We start from the raw sequence: 18,408 nt of genomic DNA on the forward strand, positions 1-18,408 counted from the left end.
TCATGCCACAAAAAATATAATAAATCATATAAATACACAATGATAAATACTCAAAACTTATCACGTCCCAATTATTATGCTACATTTTACTATTGTCTATGCTTTGGGGTTATACATGTCTACTGATTTTTTAAAAATTTTTTTCCTGTTTTATAACTTTAATATTTTCAGTAGCAACACACAGAAATAATATGTATTGTTTGTGGGAAATACAACGCACACTAAAGAGCCTTTCAGAAAGAAATTATTTTTAATCGTTAAAATAACTGATAACTTGATGAGGATCTCTGTGAATATAACCAGTGCAGCATGTAGGGTTTTCTTGTTGTTCTTAGGAATCCAACACAACAGACCAAGCAGAATGAGTGGCAGAGCTTGGCCAGCCATAGAAGGAGAGCAGAGAGATCAGTGGTCTCTCCACTGTCACCAGGAGGACAGAGTAAGAGTAGAGAGATAACAATTTTAACTCAAGACTCAAGAAACATCTTATATGGGAGACTTAGCACAGAAACAACAGAATCAAGAACACAACACAGAACACAATGGAAGGAAATTAAGACAAAGGTTCAAATTATCCCCATGAAAGCACTGTTTGCACTCAGCTGTAGTTCACCCCTGCAATTACTGAAGTTAACTAATTGATAAGAATTCCTAACTCCATGAAATTCAATAAAGAGTTTAAGTGAAACCCTCCAGGACTAAAATACAGTATTGTTATGTTTGCTTTTATAGATACTATTTTCAAATCTACTTCATGCTGGACCTTAAAATAAAAATCCTTTAAAAAAAAAAGTAGACTCTTTACCTTCTGGTTCCAGTAATTTGGGAATTTTTAGTTCTCGTTCTGCAATTCTGAAGGCCTCTTTCAGATTGTCCTTGTTGGATCTATGTGTCACATTCGTCATGTCAATTAGGTCTGGTCGCAAGGCATGAATGACGGCCAAAAAAGCCATGCCATTTCTCCAGCTTGACTTAAAATCTGTCACACTGACAGACTCATACCTGCCACAAAAGGACATGACACATACTGGTAAAAACAGTGCATCAAAACACCTCTACTGGCCTGGCACTAGTGCCTCACAACAGTAATCCTAGTTACTCAGGAGGCAGAGATCAGGAAGATCGCAGTTCAAAGCCAGCCCCATAGTTCTGAAGGACATATCTCGAAAATACCCAACACAAAACAGGGCTGTCAGAATGGCTCAAGTGGCAGAGCACCTGCTTAGCAAGTCAAACACCAGCACCACAAAATAAATAAATAAGAACAACAACAAAACACCTCCACTGTACTCAGCAGCAATTAGAACATAATCCAGTGAATCAATTGATGATAGAAATCATTCTAGGAAAAATATTTTAATATTATTGTCAAATAAAAGTACATGGTCAAGTTGGATGGTACTCAGAAAACCACAGAACATTGACATTCAACGTGTAGTCTCTGCTCCAGGCTCAACATCACCAGGGCTGCAGGCGTTAGAAGCGCAAATTCCCAGGCCCTTCTCTCTACCTAGTGGATCCAACTCTACAGGTGGGCCTGAAATTTGTGTCTTAGAAAACAGGCCAAGTGACAATGATACTCAAGTTTGAAACTCTTCATGTAACAATATGTTGGCTCAAGACTGACTTTAGACTTCTACAAACAGTTCAGGGTCTTGTTCGTTTTCCTTACTGGACCAAACTAAATGATACATTGGGCCAAATCCACGGCTAGTAACTCACTAGACAGATAGACTTTGTTATTCCTCTGTCTAAAATCTGTCATCATGAATAAATGGCCAAACAAAAAGCAGCCTACACATACGATGGAATATTACTCAGACTTAAGAAGAAAGGCAATGCTGAGATCCATGGATGACTATTAAAAGACACTGTGCTGACTGATATAAGTCATGAAGGGACAAATACTGTGTGATTCCATTCATGAAGGTAGCTAGACAAGTCAAGTTCATGGACAGAAAGTAGAATGGTGGTTGCCACAGGCTGGTGTGAAGGAACAGGGTGATTGTTTAATAGTGACAGTTTCAGTTGTGCAAGATGATAAAAGTTCTCACAATGGATAGCAGTGATGATGGCACAACAACACACTGAGTGACAGTGCAACTGTACACTTAAAAATGTCGAAACGGCCAGGCGCCAGTGGCTCACGCCTGTAATCCTAGCTACTCAGGAGGCAGAGATCAGGAGGATCATGGTTCGAAGCCAGCCAGGGCAAACAGTTCTTGAGACCCTATCTTGAAAAAACCCATCACAAAAAATGGCTGGTGGAGTGGTTCAAGTGGCAGAGCATCTGCCTAGCAAGTGCAAGGCCCTTAGTTCAAACCCCAGTACTGCCAAATAAATAAATAAATAAAAGCAAAGCTTTTAAAACTAGATCCACCTTTCAGTTGCATAGGAAATGGAACGTAATGAAAAGGATATTTAAGTGGCACTTCCTTTTCCCACAGTGATCGACCCAGCTGCACACAGCAAGTGCAGCAGATGTCCCTAGAAAGACCACCTTCTGGCCTTTGAAACCAAAAATAGTTAAGCTCATAAACTTTCACATTTGGAAGACACTCTGTGAAATGAAGGGAGCTAGTGAGAATTTTTCTCTTAGTGGCACAAGGTGTTTGGGTGGTGTTATATCAGTTAGCCTCATTTTCAGACCTCAAAGTCAGTATGTTGGTAGCCACAACTTCCTTATGTGGCTCACAGCACACTACTTACGTGGCACATTGCTCCTGAGCCCACAAAAGAAGAGCCTTCTTTGCAGACAACTGCCATCTTGCTTGGGCTTTGGAGCATTTCTTAGCTGGAGGACTTGAGGTAGGAGATGAATCAGCCACGTTCACACCATCCAGGGAAGGTTGACTGTAGTTGCAAGAAAGAGTTCTGGCAAGCTTCTCGATCTAGGAAACATAATTGTTAACAAATTGTCAATAGCCTTGAGTCACAATCTCCAGCCAAAAGACCTGGAAAGTATCCCATAATAGTGACAGTTTATTCTTGGTGTAATGAGCTCTGGCCAAATCCTCATGTAACATTATTTGTCATCTGGGATGCACTGCGGCTCCCTTGTCTGCACTGGGGTGCTTCCTCATCTTACCCACAGAGGGTACCTACAGAGCACAGTCCTGAAGCTCAACGGCTGCCCCACTAAACCAAGTTACACTAACCTCTAAAGAGAGACTGGATCAATTGAAAAGCATCCCTGATTATAAACTGTGAGGAGCAAATGTATATACAGAAAAAAGAATACTCAAGCTCATAGAGAGACAAGACCCAAGAACAAAAACAAAATCCTTGCTTAGTACACTCCATAAGAAACTTAGAAAATCTAAGTGAATACAGCAAAAGGACAGTTTTGTTTTGTTTTGTTTCCTATAACACAAGAAAACACATTTCATCCAATGATGGTGAAACTGGAGAACCATAAGTTGACAGTAACACAAATATTTTGGAGAACCATGTGATAATATCTATCCAAAACTGAACAGATAAATGCAGGCTGGTGGAGTGCCTCAAGTTGTAGGGTGTCTGCCTAGCAAGTGCAAGGCTCTGAGTTCAACTCTTAGTACCATCAAAACACACCAAAAAAAAAAAAAAAAGACAAATGCACAAACAGAAACATGGTACAGAGTCCTTATCAGGGTCTCATGCATCGTGGACAAAAAGTCTGTCACCTATCTACATTCTCAGCCCTGGCCTCTTGATCATGGATTTCCCAACCTTCAGAACCACAATGTCTCAGTTACCCAATCTGTAGTATTGTTAGAGCAGCACCAATGTAAGACGAGCAATTCCATTCCTCGATAAATACACGATGGAAATGAAGGCCTGGACCACTAAAAGGTGTAAACAAGAAAGTTCCTAGCAACTGGATTCTAGTAGCTAAAAAGTGGCAACAAAAGAAAGGTGCATCAGCACCAGAATGGTAAATAAGCCAGGCTGCATTCCTACGACAGCACGTTCACTCCAGACATGTGTTACAACTTGACTATCACAGACGCTATGTTAAGTGAAATAATTCAGACACAGAGCACATAGTGTGTTTGACAGAAAACACTTCCAGTCCCACTTCTATGGAATTAAAGATGATAAAGTAATCAATGACAGGGACCCAAGGGTGGCTTTCTTTAGGAGAGGTGAGTGAGGATGCCGTCAGAGCTCTGTTATTTTATCCTGGGTGTGTTTAATTCATGAAAATTCATCAAGCTCTGTACTTAAGACTTGCACAATTTTCTCTATGTGTGTCACAGTTCATCAAAAGTTTACTTGAAATATTAAAGCAAACAAACAAAAGCGCTTTTAAGCTACAAACCCTATGGTACAATTCCAGTTCTAAGGATTTGGTCCATGGAAACTAAGTGCATTCAAAGGTTCTGTTTTGATGGTATTCTTCTTGGAATTACTTATAATCAGAAATAACTGTAAATATCTGACATCCATTAATGAACTACAGTACTTTGCAGAAAACACCATGTCTCCATTAAAACGTATATAAATTTAAAAGGTACTCATTAGAACAGGCTGAAGACAGTATGAACAGCATGACTCCTGTTTGTTTAGGATACGTAGTCAACCCTTGGTATCCGTGGAGGAGACTCCAAATCCCCTTCAGATTCAAAATATGCAGATGCTCAAGTCCCTTACATAAAATGGCAGTGTCTGCGTGTAACCTAGGCCTGCCTGTGAGCTTGAAGTCACCCTGAGGTTACCGATAATACCTAATACAATCTAAATGTCAGATAAAGAGTTGCTAGACTATTTTATTTAAAGGATGAGGAGGAGGATAAAGAATCTGTGCATGCTTGGTACAAATGCAGATATTTTCCAAATTACTTTCAATTCTCACTCGGTTGAATCCACCTGTGGATACAGAGGACCAACTGTACATATGTGAATATATATTAATTCCTGCTGTGTAAAATCGTTAAGATTTTACACCAAATTACTTACAGTAGTTATCTGTGAGTGATGGGGTATGAACAAATTTTATTTTCATTACCTATATTGAAATTTTTAATTATATGTAAAATACCCAGGAAAGTATGGGGAAAAAAACCAATAAATGCCACAAATTATCAAATTTTAACATTTTTTGCTATATTTGGTTGTCTTTCCTTCTCCCATTCCACTTCCCTTCTTTCCTGAGGAAAAAACCACAATCCTAAATTTATCACCCCAAGCATATTATTTCATTTTAACTACAAATGTCTGCATCCAGAAACAATACATAGTGTAGGCTTCCAGGTCCTAACTTTTAGACAGTTGTGCTACACTCTAGTTTCTCTACAATAAGCATGTGTTTCCCCACATAATTTTTAAAGTTATTTTACAGTAATTATGCATACATAGAAAATGCAATTTTTTTAGGTAGTGCAGAAAAACTTGCACTAAGTCAGCATCCCAGGCCTAAAAGAACATATTTGGCCAGGTGCCAGTGGCTCACACCTGTAATCCTAGCTACTCAGGAGGCAGAGATCAAGAGGAACAGTTCAAAGCCAACCCAGGCAAATAGTTCAAAAGACTCTATCTCAAAAAAAAAAAAAAAAAAAAAAAAATCATCACAAAAAAGGACTAGCAGAGTGGTTCAAGTGGTAGAGCGCCTGCCTAGCAAACAAGAGGCCCTGAGTTCAAACCCCAGTACTGCCAAAAATAAATAAACAAGTAAATAAATAAACAAATAAAACATATTTGCCAATTACAAGTTTCATAAAGTCAGGACTATAACTGTCACTATTATCTTGATGTGTCCTAGCATAATAGCTATTATATAAGTAAGTGCTCAAAAATCTGTGTGGAACGAGCTATATGCTCACACCTGTAATCCCAGCTACCTGGGAGGTACAGAGTCACAGTTTAAGGCCAGCCTGGACAAAAAGTTAGCAAGACCCCATCTCAGCGGGACCTGGTGGTGAGTGCCATTCATCCAAGCTATGTGGGAAGTATATTTATATTTCTCCTATTTAGGAGAATCACAGGCATAAAGACATGACCCCATCTCCAAAATAACTAGAGCAAAAAGGACTGGAAGAGTGGCTCAAATGGTAAAGCACCTGCCTAGCAAATGCAAGGCCTGAGTTCAAACCCCAGTACTGACAAAAAAAAAATCTCTGTGAAATGAAATAAATCTGCAATTTAGTCTTGGGGCAGAGCTAGACGTTGCAAGATTATTTCAAGTCAGATTGGATGAGGGGGTTCCTCAAAAATGGGAGAAATTTTGCAAAACTTAGTCTTTCTATCCTTCTGCCACACTTAACAATAAGAAGCAAACATTTCCCAGCCAGATTCTGGGCAGATTAATATGGATAATTCAGTATTAGGGTCAGCTAGCATTAATTTCCAGTTGAAAAACAACAAAAATGAAAAAAGTACAGGTGCACATTTTCCCCCTGTGCCAGATTTCTAGTGTCCCAGTAACGGAAGCAGCTCAGGGTTGACTCTAGCTTCAGGTCACACTTGCTGCATTGCTCTGATTTCACATTGTGAGAACCAGAGTAGAAGTAATTTTCATTAGCACATGAAAGTGACTTACGTGAAAGTGCAGTATAATTGTCCAAATTAAGCCAAGAATAATGGATGGGTTTCCTTCTATGATATCAGTAACATGAATATTTATTAGCTTGATCTGGGGAAAAAAGGGAAGGCAGGTTACAAGGAGGAAGCACAGCACAGAACTAGTCATTTCTGCAACCTCGTGGGTGGAACCCATACTCACGGATCGTTTCTTTAGGAATGTCAGGGCGCGTTCTATGTTGATTCTACACTGGAAAGTATTCGATCCTCTATCCCTCGGCTACGAAATTCAAGCAACCGTGTTACTCAGAAATAGGAAATACATTTTTTAAAAAATCAGTGAACAGTTTCTTGGTGTCATTTAAAACTTACCAACTGCTGTCCTGAGAGCACTTCTAACAGGTCCAGGAGGACATGCCCCTTTCTGATGTCTGTGAATAAGTCTGATATCACCGAGGGGGGAGTGTGCTGCAAAAAGGCACGAGAAAAATAATCATCCCAACCGTAGTCCAAAACACTATGCCTGTGAGACCCCCACAAGTGGGCTTGGTGTCTTTGAAAGAACTAAGGGTCAGCAGTGACTTCTGTTCTGATTAATGCAATGACAGAGAAGATACAAAGCTCCATCTCCAAGCATGATAGGAAGGTAGTGAACTTAATTCATCTCAAGGCCAATTCCAATCACACAATACTTTCTGTTTGAGGCTTCTTCTACTGAGCTAAAAACCTGCATGTAGAAAGTGACTTTAAGGACATGCAGAATAGGCCAATAGTGATCCATTTGGAGCAGATTATAGTTCCCGTTTAATCTGCTTATGTATTTATCCTTTGTTAGAATTACAAGTGCTGGGTTGGGACAGGCAGATGGGGAACAGTGCACCTGCCTGAGAGGTGCACCATGATGACCATTAAGGCCTCTGGGTCCACACTGCCTGGCTTTGCATCCCAGCACCAGCATGTACAAGCTGTGTGACTGCAGGCAAGTCACAGAACATCTCTGTGCCTTTGTTTGCTTGATCTTTAAATAGGAATAATACTGTCTTCCACATAGGGATGTTGTGAAATTTGAAAGTCATGAGGAGCTAGAGGATGTGGCTCAGTGGTAGAGTGCTTGTCTAGCATGCATGACACTCTGGGTTCAATCTCAAGCATCTCAAAAAAAAAAAAAAAAAAGCAAGCCAGGTTTTGGCAAGCCTGCAATCTAGCTACTTGTGTAACTGAGGCAGGTGAATCTTTTGGGTCCAGGAGTTCAAAACCAGCCTGGGCAACACAGTAGGACACCATCTCAAAAATTAAAATGAATAATATTAATAAAATAAAATACAATTAATTTGTACTCTATAGGGTACTGTATCACTAAACCATGATTTAAAAACAACAAATGTCAGGAGTATTCATAATCATTTCGTTTAAAGAGTTTAGGATTGCACACTCAGTTCAGACAGATCAAATTATTATTTCATTTGATGAAGGAAAGTTTCCACTTGATATACTTAATGAAAGTTCCCTTTCCATGTGTAGGGGAAAAATAACAAATATCCCAAGGTCAAGGTGACTTTCTGCACATTCTTTTACGAAAAGACATTCCAACCTTTTCTAGGTCATCCAAGCCATCTTTCTAATGGTCTCCTTGGGGCCCAAAAGGGTGGGAGTAGGGAGGTGACAAATATCTTTATGACTTCATTTGCTTTTCTGTCCTCACCTTTGCTAACTGTGAATTTATCCAGCAGGTGAAGGTTTTCTTCTGAGTGTCCTCCTGTTCAGCTACAAAAGAAAAAACAAGAGCAGTTGCAAAAAAGAGAAGCTGCAGACACCTCTGAACCTAGCAAAGCCTCAAAGGCCTGTCGTGCTGGGGCTGTGTCACAAGCTTGCAAACTTTCTCAGACTGAGACTGAATTTCAGCTGATCATCCAAATAGTGTTTCAGAAACAGCATGATGACATGAGGTTTTTTTTAAAAAGCCAAGGTGACAAGAAACAATAGTTTTTAATGCTTTTTACTAACAAAATAATTAAGTCCCTATGACAGTCTCCACCATACTGTACAGGAACTGTGACAAAACAGTGAATTAAGTATAAATGAGCTGCCATTAGTCAGAGACCTGGGTTCAAATCCTGTCTCCTTGACTGAGTAGCTGTGTGACCTGGAGCAGTGTCCTCATGTAATAAAGAAGTGACAAGACAGTTCTGCCACATAGTAAACACATAAGGCACTCTCTTGTTAATCAGACAAGGGTTAAGCCCTAAACACTCAGTTTACCTCCCCTTCCCTCTGAGCAGGTGAGGGCTTCACCTAGACCCCAAGATTTCTTCAGCCTTCCTCTTGCTCCACTTCAGCAGTCACCTCACCCCTATGAGGCCTGCACACAGGAACTGAGCTGTCATTCCCCAGATCTCCCCACCCGATGGTCAGGCAGGAATGAAGCCAAGATGCCCACTCCTTACTCTGCCCAATGCTCACAGCCCCGCTGGCACCATCTATGAGTTCACCACATGTCTTTATCCCTGCTGATGTCAGTCAACACACACACATGCATAAATACACACACACACACACACACACACACACACACACTCTCTCAGGTCCCTCTCATTGCTCTCACTCTAGTTCTCCTACATCTCCCCCCTCTTCTCACTCTAGTTCTCCTACATCTCCCCCCTCTTCTGAACCCCTGATGCCCTTCCACGAAAGATGAAATCTACAGGGAACCACCAGCCAAATTCCCACTGCCCAGTGCCCTCTCTGTATTGAGGCTGTGCCTTCCTGCTCCAATTGTAACCTGCCTCTCCTCCCAGACCTCTGCTTCCCTACAGCCCTCTAACCAATGCCATTCCTTGTCCCTCTGCCTCCTGGATCCGCCTACCACCTCCAGGTCTCTCTCCACACTGTTGCTGAAATGCCTAGCTCTGAACTGACCTCCCTCACTATGGCAGTCATCCATCCTTCTCTGTCATTTACCATCATTTCTCCAGATCCATCACTCTCCAATGACTTCTGCCTAATCCTGGGCAATTCCAGCCCACACTGAGGACACTCCAACCTCCTGGCCTTTTTGTTTCTAATTCCTCCACACCATCATGCATGTCTTCTACCCTGCCTCAGTCACTCATTGTCAAGGGCATGCATACACCTTTTCATTAGCAAAAATTCCAACTCCTCTGTGATCTGTTTTATGCGTCCTCCTCTGAGCACCACTCCCTATCTTCCAGTTTGCTCCTTCCAGCGCCCCAACTCTGACAATCCTTTGAGCCATTCGAAATTCTAAGCCCCTGTTTCTGCCAGCTTTTCGCAGTCCCTCCTCCCCTTTGTCCTCTTCCTTTCATCTTTACCCACTTTAAATTCCACGGTCAGTTACTACCAGCACACCCTTGTACCTCACCTGTCTCTATATCTGTGTGGCACTGTGTGACTACTCTCTGGGCATGTCATCCTGTAGCATGCTGCTGACATGGCTGGAACAAACCCCCAACACTGCTGACCAGGCTCACCTGGAACCCCAGTGAACCCTCAGTACTGCCTGAAAAGCATCTTATTCTACCCTCTCCCACCGCCAGATGGTAACGTCACACTTTCTCCTTCCTGAAACATCCAATACCTCCTCCCCACTCTTACTTTCTGCTGAGACCCTTGTTTCCTGGACACTTAGCAATCAGGCCACTCACTCATCCAACAACCAAAGTGTTCTGCCTTTAGTCTGCTGGCACAGAGGAACCAGCCTTGCTGGCATCAAAAGCTATACACTAGATTGTTCTTTCTCTTCCATATCACCCTCTCCCTGCCTTAGACATTCCCATCAGGGTAAATGCATACTGTTAATTCTCCCATCTAAAACAAAGCAAACCTCTTGAACCCAGTTGCCATCAGCCATTGCTTCATCTGTCTTCTCCTCTTTGTGGAAAAAAAAAAATGTTTGGGGAGCCAAGAAGAAGGACTATACTAAGCCATATTAATTTAATCTTCAACAGCTGGATCAATAATCCCAGAGAATGTCAGTCCCCAGATCTGATCTTCTAATTCAGAGGGTCACTTTCTCCTGCTTCCAGGACCACACTCTGGATTTTTCTCCCCCTCCCTCCCCTCTTTCCCTCACAGTTCACATCTGGTGCCTTGGGAAATCCTTTTCAGTCCACCTTCAAAATACATTTGGGATGTGACCACTTATTATCTCCTTGACCAAAACCTGTTCCAAGTCACCCATCCCACCGTCACTTCTACCTTGATAAGATTCCCAGCAGGCCTTCTTCCTCCCATTCTTGTCCCCCAAATACTATTCTCAACAAAGAGGCAGAGTGACATGGCTAAAATGTTAGCTCAGACCAGGAAAGTCCTTTGCTCAAAACCCTGTGAGGGCTCCCCACTTCACTGTCCAACACCATCGGGCCCCCATCTTTCCCACCTGCTTGCTCCTCCCTAACACGTGGCTTCCTGTCTTCCTCACTCACTCCAGCCTCTCTCCTCCTTAGACTAGCTGTCCTCTCTAGTCCAGGAATATGTTCTTACTGCATTTTTCACCAGGCTAACTCCCTCATCTTCAAATCTTGGCTCACAACCTCTCATCACAAGGTCTGCCTTGACCTTGCTACTTAATGCTGTAACACCCCCAAGTCCTGATACCTCTCCCTACACTGTTTACATTCTACATAAGTCACTTGTTTAGGATGTTTATTATGTAACATTTTACTCTCCTGCCAACAGAATGTAAGCACAGGCAAGGGCGTCTTGTCTATGATCTGTCTCCAGTCCCCAGAATAGGCCCGAAATAACTAATAATGTTATTAATTATTAAATTATTATTGTTGTATTTTATTCACTATACCAAGGTCACATCTACTTTTATGAGTTTACATTCCTTTCTTTTAAAGTTATCTGTTCTATCTTTTATTTTTTTAGGTACTGGGTACTGAACTCACATCTCACACTTGCTAGGCAAGCATACTGCCATTTGAGCCACGCCCCACCCCACTTTGCTTTTTTAGTTTGTCCTTCAGATAGGGTCTCAGGCTAACTTTGTCCATGCTGGCCTTGAGCCAACACCCTCCTACCTACACCTCCCAAATATCTGGGAGCACAGGCATGCACCATACCCAGTTTGCTTTTGAGACAGGTCTTGCTAACTTTTCCCCAAAACCACATTTCTCTTGTCTCCACCTGCCAAGTAACTAGGTTACTGTCATGCACCACCACACCAGGTCTATCTCTTCTATCTTCTGATAAATGCACTGTTTCCTTCACACTTCCCATGCTTCCTTGTGAATCTCTATTTAAATGGTCCCAATGGTCTAAATTATTGGCATTTGGCTATAGTTTGAGTAGGAATATAGCATCCAACTTAAGTCATTAATTTTTTTTTTAATTTGATGAGCATTTTGGTTGAAAAGCAGAAGAAAGGCTAGCTGGGTAGATGGGACTGTAGAGTGTACAATTGTCTAGTAAGAATTGTGACTGACTAAAGATGCACTTAGCCTCGCTAATATTTTCCTTTTAAAATGTATTTCAATCTTTATCCAGTACTGGCTTAAGTAAGTTATAGTCCACTGACATACTTTATACGGCATGCAATGATTTTTAGCTCAACTGGATTGAATTCTGACAAGCCATCTGGATACTTTGGGCTTTTGAGAATTACTGCTATTTTATATTAATTTCATTTTACAAAAGAATTACAAAGAACCACAATATTGTCTGATAATTCAAAATGTTACAAGACTCCTGGAATCTCTGATTATGTCCTCATTATTTTTCCCTTAGTATCAGCAGATGATAAGACAACAATTTTAAACATGTACTGACACTTACCAAAAAAATGCACTGAAGGCAAATTTTGCTTCTCAATAGAAAAAAACTAGAGAACAAGTTTATATGCTTCCAAGATGAATGTACACAATGTACATTATTAACCTAGTGTGAAGAGACCTGCCCACTAACTCTAAATCCGAAATTCAAAAGAAAACAATAAAAGAATAAAAAAGAAGACCCTCTTCTCCTTATGGTGCTAAAGGAGGTTTTTCTTTCTAGGTGATAAAGTGTGAAAACCCAATTAAGCCAGAATATTATGTTGCCCAGGAACTAGAAGTTAATGGGGAGGAGAGGAAGGTGAACACATTAAATAACCCTGGCAGGGATGAAACGGGATACAAACTGTACAGAGAGAGCATTCTATACCCTCTATGGAGAGCTAGTATTCTGTGTCTATCTGGAAATCTCAGTCATCTGAACTATACCCCAGTAAGATGAGCGACTATTTCATGCATGTCCACTTGATCTGAGACAAAAGGGGTCCTGGTACTGAGCAAACCAGGGACTATGAATTTTCCCAGGCTGAGCAAAAAAACAGCCTAATCAGGACTGTAGCTAGACTGCTGAAACTGGATCACCTGGGCTCATCTAAGATTGCACTGAGGAATAAACCCTGACAAGAGGCGTAAACTTGAATTTAAGATCATCAAAAATCACCTAAAGGGAGCCTAAAGTTATCTCTGTCCTAATTTGATTAAACTCCAATAGAAACAAAGGAAACGGCAATAAGAGGAGCAATCAGGACAAATCCCCAGAGGAGCCTCCGCTAGCAAAGCAAACAGTGCACAAATGCAACCTTCAGAGAAGGCTTTGCAAAGGAATCTCTGTAACTTTTTTTAAACTTATTGTCCAAGTTTAGAGAACATCTCTTCATCCTGGAAACCAGAGCCCTCCAAATGCCACAAGGACCCTGTCCTCAATGGCAGACAAAGACATCCCAGTGCAATCAAACACCTTTGCAGAAGCTCAATTAAACCGTCGCCTCTGTGCCACGCCATCCATCCCTCCACATGCTTTTCTCACCATTTCATCCTGTTTTAGTCTTGGGTAGCAGAATGAACTCAACAAGAACCTCAGCCAAATTGCTCCCCAATGGCAGGATAAGTAACCTTTTGTTCTTTTGACGGCTGACGGATTGGGAAAAAAATAATTGAGAACCACGTGCTTAAAGCATCTTAATAAGACTCCTCTTAGAACGGCATGACGAGAATAGAACCTTTTAATCAGCAGACATTAGGGATGACGCAGAAAAGCAAAGACATAAAAGAGAGGAGTAATCTATTACAATACTGAGGTTCTGAAATAACGCTAAGGAATGGGAAATGAGAAATTATCCTGAGTCTTAAGGCAAATAAATATATGTTTGATACACACACACACACACACACACACACACACATTCTATTTCTGTTAGTTCCTGTAAGTATCTTTTTCTTTTTCTTTTGGCAGTGCTGGGGTTTGAACTCAGGGCCTACACCTTGAGCCACTCCACCAGCCTTTTTTGTGTGATGGAATTTTTCAAGATAGGGTCTTGAGAATAATTGGTCCAGGCTGGCTTTTAACCACAATCCTCCTGATCTCTGCCTCCCAAATAGTTAGGATTACAGGCGTGAGCCACCAGCACCCAGCTTTTGATGATCATCCTTGAAAAAATATTTGACTAGATTTGAGAAGGAAGGCATACATTTTCTTTAGGTGTCATTAACCCCCAAATTATATTTAATCCCTAACTTCATTCTTCTTCAGTCTGCCTTTTGTGAGGTGGCAAGTCATATTCTCAGCTGGGAAGGAACTGAACTGAAAGCACACTGGGTTAAGGTGCAGGCCATGAGTTTGAAGTTCACTGTAAATCAACTCATTATGAAAGTACCACAGCTACTATGTTTCTGCGAGGTCCTGGAGTTCCACAGAAGCTTATCAAAGGATTCCAGAAGTCCTGCCGGACAGTGGGCTCCACAGTCCACCTGTCACTTAGAGTGATGAGGATGGAAAGATGGTCTTGTCCACCTGTGGCTGGCTGGCTTAGTCACAGCAGGTGCACCGAATGAGGCATCATGCTTTGATCTTTCACTTTTGTCATTAAAATCTTTTAATCATTCCCTAAATCCTTACTGAATAAATTACAAATTCCTGGCCTATCATTCTTGGCCATGATGAATGGGGCTCCAGTGAACCTCTTCCTGGCTCACCTTCTCCCACACTTCTCCACTCCTACCTGCTTCTCTAGCCAAACTTGAGTACTACAGTGCCCAGATCACAGTCCTCTTTTCTGCACTGCCTTGCTGTGGGCCTTTCCAGAAGGAAAGTTTCTGGAAAGTTTCTTGACTCAGCATACTGCCGGGGACAGGTGGCATGAGACAGACATTTGGTAAAACAAGAACTACCCTGATCAAAGTCAGAAATAATCTCTTCTGGCTTTAGCCTCTGACAATGCTTCATTGAGTCTTTTCCAGGGTTTGGATTTTTTTGTTTTGTTTTGGTTTTTTTCATTTTTGAATCAAAGTCTCAAACTCCTGAGCTCAAGTGACAAGCCCCCCACCCCAGTCTCCTGAGTGCTGGGATTATGGGCATTACAGGAGTACATCACCACACCTGGCTCTTTTTTTTGGGGGGGGGAGGGGGTATGTAACCCACAGCCTCACACATCCTACAGTCTTTTCTTTTTACAGTTTACAAAGCCCTAACTGCAAAATTCAAAATCCAAAATACTGCAAAATCCAAAACTTTTTAAGCACCAACATGACTCCAGAAGTGGAAAAATCTACACCATGAAACTTTGTTTCAGGCACAGAGTTATTTAAAATATTGTATAAAATGATCTTTAGGTTAGGTGTATAAAGTTTGTTTGAAACATGAATGAATTTCATGTTTAGATTTGGATCCCATCATAATGGATGTGCAAATATTCCAAAAATTAAAAAAAAAAAATCTCAACCTGAAACACTTTTGGTTTCAAACACATTGAAAAGGGACATTCAACCTGCATTTTTGTTATTACAAATAATCTATAAGGGGGGAGAAATGACCCAAACAATGTATGCACATATGAATAAAGGAATAAAGAAAAAACCAAATAATCCGTAAGACTCATTAGTTTTCTCAAATAGTACACAGAGATACAAAATACTAGATATTAAAAGTTGAGTCTAAGGGCTGGTGGGGTAGCTCAAGTAGCAGAGTGCCTGCCTAGCAAGCCTGAGGCCCGAGTTCAAGCCCCAGTACTGCCAAAGGAAAAAAAGTTAAGTCTAGCTAGACATAGTGGTGTACACCTATAGAATCCCAGCACTCAGGAGGCTGAGGCCAGAGTTCAAGGCCAACCTGGGCTACATAGCAAGACCCTGTCTCAAAAAAATCAAAAAGAAGAACAGTTACTGTATCTGCTATGTTGTAAGAAATTTTCCAGACAGAGATCAGGTCGTAACCCTTCCAAATACAGAAATATAGGAGGGCAGAAAAATAGACCTAGCCAATGAAGAGAATAAAGCACACAGGTATGGCTGTGTGGATATGTTTTAAGTGAAAAAGCACCAGCTGTAAAATAGGATAGCTGTTATGCATCTTACTTGTATTAAAGGATACAGCCAGTGCTGTGTTTCTTCGGGGCTCACTGTAACTTGCGGCTGAATTTATGCACCTTGTGGCTTCTCTACTATTCAACCTTAATGTTATGAAGCTTTTTTGTGGTTTTGCTTGAGAAGACATACTCAATAAATATCTGCTAATGAAAGACATAGTAAATACTAAAAGGATCAAGAACAAGAATTCACTGGCAACATTTAGACAAAGCCTATGTCTTAGCCTAATCCTTCTATTAATAACCCCTGAGCAACGTCTTCAACGAACACAGTGCCTTGAACAAAAGGACACTGCTGAAGGGCTCTGAACCTCTGCACACCTCCCTTAGGATGCAAATGTACGGGGCTTCCCCCCTGTGAAGCAGGTCTCCAACTCTGTGGATAACAGCTGGGTGTCCCTTAGTGCAGACCCACAAGACTGCTCCTCACTTCAGCTGATCACAAGAGAGGGCCCCCAAGCTACCCACACATCTTGTTTGATGTGGTTGCAAACAAGAGGTGCCCAAGACCCAGCCTTGGGTTCAATTATTTGCTGGGAGGACTCAGAACCCATGTAAATGCTTGCGTTCACCCCAAGTAAGGATTCATATGTATATAAATACGTGAACAGCCAGATGCAGGCACACAGAACAGGATCCTGCCGGGTCCAAAGCTTACAAGCTTCTTTTATTTTCCTGGGTGTTTGAACTTGAGCCAGACCTCCAACTCTTTTTAGTTATTTTTTTCAGACAGGGTCTTGCATTTTTTACCCAGTGAAGGTCTATGACCTCAATCCTCCTACCTCTGCCTTCCAATAGAGATTAGCGTATTTACTTGTTAGGTGGGGTTTTTGCCCATGCTGGCCTCCAATCGATCCTTCTGCTCTCCATGTCTGAGTAGTGGGGATTACAGCGGTGCACCACCTCACCTGGCCCAAAGTGCAGAAGCTTCTGTCCCTGTGAAATCCGTGTGTGGCCCCCACCAGCACATGGATGCACTCACATGCCGAGAAGGTCTCCACACCCCCACACTTTTGGTATTTTTATAGAGGCTTCATCACATAGCGGGGTGGGGAGGGCTGACTGTTCCAAATTTCTAATCACATCTTGGTCTTTCTGACAACCAGCCCCCATCCTAAAGCTACCCCAGAGTCCATCAAAATGACCTCATTACAACAAAAGATGTGCCTACTACCCAGGAAATTTCAAGGATTTTAGGAGCTTTGTGTCAGGAGCTGGAATCAAAGACCAAATATTAAAACAAAAGATGCTCCCAGCATCCCTATCCCTCAGGAAATTGCAAGGGTTTTAGGAGCTGTGTGCCAACAACCAGGGGCAGAGAACAAACATGTATTTCTTATGATGTCACAGCCACAGGCAAAGGAGGTCCAGCTGCCATTTCCTAAAACAGTGCCAGCTCACAGTTAGGACACTCATGGAAAGGACAATAGCACACATCTTAGCCCTGTGATCCCACAGCCACTCCAAAGCATCTTAAGCTGTTATTCAGTTCAAAGAGAATTAAAATTAAATTAAAAATACAAGGCTCCTTCTGTTGTTTCTCATGGAGATGATAACAACCAGAAATAAATGAAGAAGCAAATTAAGGGAGTAAAAACACTGGCACAAACAGAACAAAAAAAGCCCAAACTATTTGGAGATAGACAGGAAAAAGTTGCCACTTTACAATGAGAGGGGAGAATATCAACCCTGGAGAAGGGACAAGGGGGCAGTGACCACACACCTTCTTGCAACCCTCCATAAGCAAAGAACTGAAGAAGAAAGGTTTATTCCAAGAGTGAGATCTGCCTCGCCGAGCAGGGAAGTGAGACTGGGGTGGACTCTTGACCAACGTAACTGCCAAGCGCAGTGTGCACCTGCTTCTCAACCTCAAAATCTCTGGGAAGCTCTAGGTGTCACCATGCAAAAGCAGCCTCGTCCATGAAGCTGGTGTTCCAGGACTAGACTCTGACTCGCCTTCCCCCTTCCTCCCCAAACATCTCACCTCCCTCCTTCATCGTCCTCAAGTCCTAACAGCCCATCACAACTCAAGGCTCTGGTATCCACTTCTTCACTCCCACCCTCACCTCCCCTTGCCCTTCTCCCCCATGGCTCTGCCTTGGGTCATGGCCAGCCAGGTCTGCCCCTGCATTCTGCCAATCTTGTCTCCATTTCAGCCAGGGACTCTGGCCACATCTCTCATTTCACCCTTGGAAGATTTCTCTCTGTTCTTAAGGTCAACAGCAAAATCCTCAGCAAGGGCCCACCAGGCTTGCCATCCCAGGGCACCTCCCTCTCCAGCCCGGGTGTACACCGCTCACCCCACAAACCAGCACTGACCATTCCACCTCCTCTCAGGGCCCTTCCAAGCCTTGTGTCATCCCCAACCCTTACCTGGTTCACTTTTAGCGATGCCCAGGTCTCAGCTCAATGGTTCCTCCCTGAAGGAAGCCAAGTTTTCATTTGCTTTCATAGTCATGGGGGATTGTCCTTCACCCACTAGTTAGCACTGTCTCAGTGCATAATCATTGACAAAGCTAAAAACAGTGGCTCCAGAA

The 18,408-nt window shown here is 42.1% G+C and overlaps 1 protein-coding gene across 11 annotated transcripts in view; it reads right to left on the bottom strand.

Annotated features, from left to right (window-relative positions):
• The window catches only part of Syne2 (spectrin repeat containing nuclear envelope protein 2), a 300,742-nt gene that overhangs the window by 232,122 nt on the left and 50,212 nt on the right, over positions 1-18,408 (bottom strand). For all 11 annotated transcript variants that reach the window (XM_074067818.1, XM_074067817.1, XM_074067815.1 and 8 more), the window contains 6 exons: positions 8,204-8,265; positions 6,874-6,969; positions 6,704-6,781; positions 6,521-6,613; positions 2,710-2,891; positions 806-1,002 (listed from right to left, as the gene is read on the bottom strand). In XM_074067818.1, the coding sequence (XP_073923919.1) occupies positions 806-1,002; positions 2,710-2,891; positions 6,521-6,613; positions 6,704-6,781; positions 6,874-6,969; positions 8,204-8,265 (708 nt within the window). The remainder of the gene's footprint in view (positions 1-805; positions 1,003-2,709; positions 2,892-6,520; positions 6,614-6,703; positions 6,782-6,873; positions 6,970-8,203; positions 8,266-18,408) is intronic.

This window comes from Castor canadensis, chromosome 3, assembly GCF_047511655.1.
Source record: "Castor canadensis chromosome 3, mCasCan1.hap1v2, whole genome shotgun sequence".
Classification (NCBI taxonomy): domain Eukaryota; kingdom Metazoa; phylum Chordata; class Mammalia; order Rodentia; family Castoridae; genus Castor; species Castor canadensis.